The sequence below is a fragment of the Lactuca serriola genome, chromosome 8, assembly GCF_051521515.1.
Source record: "Lactuca serriola cultivar US96UC23 chromosome 8, Lser_US96UC23_V15, whole genome shotgun sequence".
Classification (NCBI taxonomy): Eukaryota; Viridiplantae; Streptophyta; class Magnoliopsida; order Asterales; family Asteraceae; genus Lactuca; species Lactuca serriola.
The window spans coordinates 281468-288510 of NC_136415.1; the positions used below are offsets into that span (position 1 = coordinate 281468).

A 7043-nucleotide genomic window follows, 5' to 3' on the forward strand; every position below is an offset into this window, starting at 1 on the left:
TTAACGCCCATTAGAGAGGTATGGGCCTAATTCTTAAAATTGGGCCATAATTGGGCTTTGGATGATTATTGGTTAATGAGCCATCAGAATGCAAAGTGTATTGGTCTAGAAAGAATGGTTGGGCCTTAAGCTAAGGCCCATGTAAGGGCTTTGGCCCAATTTGGAAAATTGGGCCATTAGTTGATTCATTGGTCGTTGGGCCTTTCAGATTGTAGTTTAGGCCATAGTATTGGACAATGCTATGTTAGAGTTAAAATGGTCTTTTTACCCCAGTTATGGAGTTGTGGTTATGGATTTGAAACCCGATTGTTAATTGGGTATTGTTTTGTTATTGGTAGTTTGAGGATCTGCCAGCCAACAGCCAAGGGTTTTTTTGTATGATTCAATAGTGCGAGGTGAGTCTTCTCACTATATCCATGGGTCGAAGGCACCAATGCTGGCCCATTATGTGATATGTGGTAGGCTAGTTGTCTCTGTGATACTTGCATGGAAGACCCCGAGGAGCCTGTGGCAATTGGATGTTAGACCATCGGGGGAAAGCCCATGACATTCCAGGTAAAGACCATGAGGGGAGCCCAAGACATAATAGATAGAGACCATGGGGGAGCCCATGACATCTATATGTATGTACATGATAATCTGTGATTGTATGTGGTATTGTATTTTGGGGAACTCACTAAGATTTGTGCTTACGGTTTTCAGTTTATATTTCAGGTACTCCGGTTTTCAAATGGAAGAGCTCGAGATGATTGCAGAGCACACACCATATGTTTCCGCAATCTATGAATTACTATGGTTTAAATATGTTTTTCTAAATATTGGTTATTCTGGTTTTATAAAAACTATTTTGTATTAGCGATATATTAATCTAAAAACAAAATTTTTATGTCGTGATTATCGGGTCATTACATAGATGTATTATGGATTCCAAGAGTTTGAATTCTTTTCTTTTTGTCGATTTTAATTAACATTTTTTATGTATTTCAGCTTGAAAATGTAAGCATGATGACCAATATTTAGTAAATGTTTATATGACTCAACTATTTGATGAAATATTTCAGTAACTTATATCAACATATTATATTATAATCGTCCGTAAATATACTCTGTAATCATGTCATTGAATTTATCCTCTCTGCAATCTAACTCCAATTTATCCTTCCCACCACCAAGCTTTGCAAACTTCATCGTCATGATACAATGTCCATAGGCAAAGTAGACTCATAGACCCTTTCTTGTGCCTTCTTAGCCTATACCCACAAAAAAGTTATGGATTTTCAAGTAAGGTGAAATAGGTATGTTGCATTATCATATAACAACTAATGTACATGCATAATCATGCTAAAAAATATAAGTGTAAATAACCCCTTAATACTCGTGTAGGTAGCTTCAATCTTCCTAAGGAAAATTTTAGATTTGTGAAAAAGAATGTCAGCCCTTGAAAAGAGTAAGAAATGTTACCTCTGTCTCCCAGTCTGTACGTATAGTAATGGTCATCAACGAAGCTACTTGGACAATCAATGCACAAATAATCCCGAACCATAATCCCTACATGTCATATGGTACTCTTGTATTATTAAATTTATGTAGTGAATACTAATAGCTTAAACCATATACTTTACATTATTACTATATTAAATACATCACTAGTTAAGAATTGACAATTAGATAAGTTGAACAAATATTGACAATTCGAGAAGTTTACATTACCTTTCCTCCAATATGCAATACAAAAGCCAGTAAAACAGCTAAAGGGATGCCCACAAGGTAGTATGACCCAAGGTTAATGTATGCACCAATCTTTTGCCAACCACATCCTCGTACAGAACCTACATATTATCATACTCTTTTATTAGGAAGTCGCAATTACTATGAATACATACGTACATGTGTGTTCATGTATGGTTTAAGAATGTATATATATATATATATATATATATATATATATATATATATATATATATATATATATATCAAACATGACAATTTGATTGAAATAAAAAGACGTTTTAGCGAAAAATATATAGAAAAAAAACCTGAAAGAACACACTGGAGACCATCTATGAAGTTTGATGCCGCTAGAATTGGCATCAAGGATGCTACATACTTTACAACTTCGACCTCACTACTATATACATATCCCCATATATTACGGATCAATATCAGAACTGATCCAACCAATATTCCGACTACAATAGCCACTACTAGGACAACAATCACTGCCAATCGGGCTGTGCGTGGATGTCCAGCTCCCAATTCGTTTGATACCCGCGTACTATGTATGAGTGAGGAGAAAAAATAACAATAATGTCTTATAATAAGATCCATGAATTTTTTCTAAATGACAAATAAACTTGTATATCCATCCATGCTCATAGAGAAATAAGTTAATGATTAGTTGTTTTTTAAAAATATCCATCTTCATACGGAAATTGGTTATCATTATATATGCATACATAAATCGGTAAGAACTCTATTTTGTTTCATATAAATAACAATAAAATTTTGGTATGTTTTATATATATATATATATATATATATATATATATATATATATATATATATATATATATATATATAAAAGTTGATAAAAATTTCATTCTATTACATAAATTACTAAAAGAAAATTATTATTATAGAAAAAAACGCACCTAACAGCACCACTTAATCCAAAAGGGATCATCCACACCACTGCGGCCGTATTAAGACTGCAAAAATTACCAAAGTAAATAATTCATTTGATTTCATATATATATATATATATATATATATATATATATATATATAGAGAGAGAGAGAGAGAGAGAGAGAGGAACCCATATTTTTTTCGAAGAGGGGTAAAAAAAGATATAATTTTCTTAGGAAAAAAATTGAAGAGTAAAAAAATGTTATTTTGAAAGTTTAAAATAATTTTTTTAAAGCAATACCTACTTTTATTAATTTTTTTTTGTTGTTGTGACTGCCCCCTGCCTCCATTGTAGGTCCGTCTCTCTCTCTCTCTCTCTCTCTATATATATATATATATATATATATATATATATATATATATATATATATATATATATATATATATATATATATATATATATATATTCCATTGAGAAAATAAAAGTGTTGAGAATGAGAAAATCATTCTAAGCTAATCATTTATTTCTACCACAAAACACCTCCGGCATACCGAGCCGACAGAGGATGAGTAATATTCATATATGAAAATAAATATAAATGTATTCATATATGAATACACCACCTCTCTCCACCGCCATCCACCATCACCGCCACCTACCACCATCGCCACCACAACCACCTCCATAACCAACCACCACCAACAACCGTGACCTCCGCCACCACCCATCGTCGCCATATTCATATATGAATAATGACTTCCATTATACTCTTAAGGGTATATAAGTTTAGGTACCAAACTCATAATAATATGTTATTTTGTTTGATATATTCATTATAATATTATTAAACTTTAACTCCTAACTTAATCACTTTCAAATTTTTCGAAATTTCATTATTATATTCCTTTTAAATCATATTTTTTTTTTGCCAAACACCTATTAGTTTTATATATATATATATATATATATATATATATATATATATATATATATATATATATATATATATATATATATATATATATGTTCAGGTTCATTTGAGACCATTTTAATTTTATGAGACCGTGAGACCAAATTTAAAAATAGTTTTAAAATGCAAAATAAATGGAAATATCCAAAAATTCTTTTTTTAAATATTATTTTCGGAACTTGAATTAACTAAAAAAAATAAAAAAGAATAAAAAAAATCCCGTTTTTTTTTAAAATACGTGAAATATTCTAATAGAATATTACACTGATATATTCTAAAAAATAATTTTAAATACACAATAAATGGAAAAATCTAAATTTTTTTTTTAAATATTATTTTCGGAACTTGAATTAACTAAAAAAATAAAAATAAATAAAAAAAAGTTCCATTTTTTTTGAAAAATAAGTGAAATTTTCTAATAGAGTATTATAATGTACATTATCTAAAAAAATAATTTTAAAATGCAAAATAAATGGAAAAATCCAAAAATTCTTTTTTTAAATATTTTTTTTCAGAACTTGAATTAACTAAAAAATAATAAAAAAATGCGTCTCACGCTCTCACAAAATTAAGTCGTCTCAAATGAACCTAACCTTATATATATATATATATATATATATATATATATATATATATATATATATATATATATATATATATATATATATATATAGGCTTAGGTTATTTTGTTTTCATTATCTATTGTGTGCATGTATGACTGATTCTGGACCAATCATTATAGTTATTTTAAGAAAGTAATTAATTCATATTACATGTTGAAGATATAATGAATATCTTCAACATTTAATATACATTGATTACTTTCTTAAAATAACTAAAATGATTGGTATAGAATCAGTCATACATGCACATAATAGATAGTGAAAACATTTGAAGCTATCTCTCTCTCTCTCTCTCTCTCTCTCTCTCTCTCTATATATATATATATATATATATATATATATATATATATATATATATATATATATATATATATATATATATATATATATATATATATAAACGAATTAATTGTCAAAAGAGACGGTTGTGATGGAAGTACGTAAATACAAATCATATTATATATATTAATAGACTATGACGCATATGGCCCTATAGAATATTTTGATATCCAAATTAATTAATACTAGTGGCCATTTACCAAATTGAAAGCACCGAGGTCTCCAATTTAGGATTCGGAAGAAGCCCAGAAAGCAGAACAATCAGCTCAAATGACCACATCTCCAAGCTGCATGTATAACATTGTAAACTAATTTCAAATTCTTTATATCCGTTGACAAATTAACTATAAGAAAATTAGTTTGTCTAGATAGAAAAATATCTCACCATACCATAACAGCCGAAGGTATTGCGAGCTTGATAAAAGGGAGGATACCATGGATAGCTTCTCTAGAGAACCCAGTCCAAGTTTTGACACAAGAAGATGAAAACTTGACATAAAGTGCTAATAAAATGACGTTGTTCCAATACGATATGGAATTAGCCAATGCAGCCCCTTTGGTACCAAGGCCAGATTTGAACACCAAAAGCCAACAAATCAACACATGTAGCAAAGTGGCAATCCCTGAGCTCACCATCATGGGGAACACAATGTTTTGTGTCTGTAGAAATCTTACAAGACATTGGAGGAGGCCATAAGCGAAAAGGCTTGGGAGCATGAACTGAGCATACACTCCAGCCTCTCTAGATATGTCCGGGTCTTGACCCACGGCTTTTAGGATCGACCCTGTGTTGAGCCATATAAGAGCTACGGGTATGCTGACTAACATAAGTATCACCATTGCTCTCTGCATGTATATGCCTAGCATATGGTACTGCTTTGCTCCATACGATTGACCACATAGCGTATCTAACGCACATGCCATTCCCATCTGTTCAAACCACGCATGTACAACAATATTTCACTTCAAATCAACTTATTTTCGATAAAGAATTGGCTAAAGAGTTTAAAGCAATAGCGACAGATTTGTCAACATAGCAACTGACGTAGCGACAGTAATGAGTAAAATGACTGGAATCAGTCTCTAATTCATGGGTCGATTTTTAGCGACACAATATTCTGTTGCTTGCTCATGTCAGTGTATTGATGATCAATTACCCAATTCCTTTGTTTAATTTTAAAGTACAACATTAAATCATAATAGACTACGAACCGAAACTTAGGACTAGTTGTAGTAAACGGGAGTTGCAAGTATTTAGAGGAAGATGCTTACAAATAAACTAAAACCGGTGACACTAGCGAAGGAGGTAGCCATGGAAGCACCAGAGAGAGACAACTCTCCAAGATGACCAACGAACATGATCGAAATGAGGTTAAGAGAATACTGTAGGAGGGAGACACATATGAGAGGGCCTGCCAACCATAACTGCTTCTGCGTTTCCTCAAACACACCATCTCCATCTCCATCTCCATTTTCTTGTGAGATAATACTAATTAGAGGTGACTTTATGTGATCCTCATCTTCTCTCCCCATTTGATCAGTAATATTCGTGTGCGGATACAGAGTGATACAAATTTGCTTTCATTACTTTCCTTTTATAAGGCTTTTGTTGCTTTTATATCGATAAAAATTCGGAGGATAACTTTAATTTATGTATCTAAAAATCTGCCGTTTAAAAGTCAAGTCACCCATAAATTACTTGAAAATAGTAATTTTTGTAATCATATTAATTATTATTGGAAGCGAAAAAAACAAGAAAATATAGGTAGCAAAACTCAACTTGTTTTGTCCCAACTATTCGCTTTCATTCGTTTTGCACTGTGAACACATTGAGTAACTTGTTTTGATAAAAAATGTGAGACTGAGGCCAGATTAAACTCTATTAATTTTTTTCAGCAATTTATTGAATTCTATATAAAACTAGATTACGACTCGCGTAAAACACACAAAAAACATATAAAAACATATATATAAAATTATAAAAAACGACATAATAAAAAAAAGATAAAGTAACATAATGAGAGTTCGTCTTATTGATTATAATGAAATGTCTAAAAAATACAATAAATACATGAATATCTATAATCGTTGAATAACTTATTTGAAGACAACATTTTATTAGTTAGACGACCTTTCTCATCACATAAATTGTCTTTTTAGTTGATTTATCTATCATTTTTCATTTAAGTTTTTATTCAGAATTAAACGAAAGGAAAAACAACAAAATTTCTTTGTATGAAAAAAAGAATAGAAATATAAGGCTATAATTGATATAAAACACAACAATGATAATTCATAACATTGACCTAACTCATATAATTTATTATACGTTATTTTTAGAAACCGATTAGTTGATTAATTTTTATATAATTTATGAAAATTTCAATTAAATAATTGGTCCTTATTTGTTTTTTGTTCGACAAGTCCTTTTCTTTCGAATCATTAAATTCTTTCCAAAAATCTAATTCAAGAACCAAATATGGT

The 7043-nt window shown here is 30.2% G+C and overlaps 1 protein-coding gene across 2 annotated transcripts; it reads right to left on the reverse strand.

Annotated features, from left to right (window-relative positions):
• Window positions 1–1015: 1015 nt before the first annotated feature.
• On the reverse strand, window positions 1016–6160 carry LOC145068237 (protein DETOXIFICATION 16-like). Of its 2 annotated transcripts, none has more exons than XM_079015198.1 (8): window positions 5832–6160; window positions 4945–5489; window positions 4760–4867; window positions 2652–2708; window positions 2037–2275; window positions 1711–1829; window positions 1462–1548; window positions 1016–1250 (listed from the first exon to the last, which is right to left on the reverse strand). In XM_079015198.1, exons 1-8 carry the CDS (start codon window positions 6090–6092, stop codon window positions 1191–1193), a joined length of 1476 nt encoding a protein of 491 aa, XP_078871324.1. In that variant the 5' UTR covers window positions 6093–6160; the 3' UTR covers window positions 1016–1190. The 2 variants fall into 2 exon arrangements, with proteins under 2 accessions (XP_078871324.1, XP_078871325.1); XM_079015199.1 differs by having other exon boundaries at window positions 4760–4846; window positions 5832–6159.
• Window positions 6161–7043: the final 883 nt, after the last annotated feature.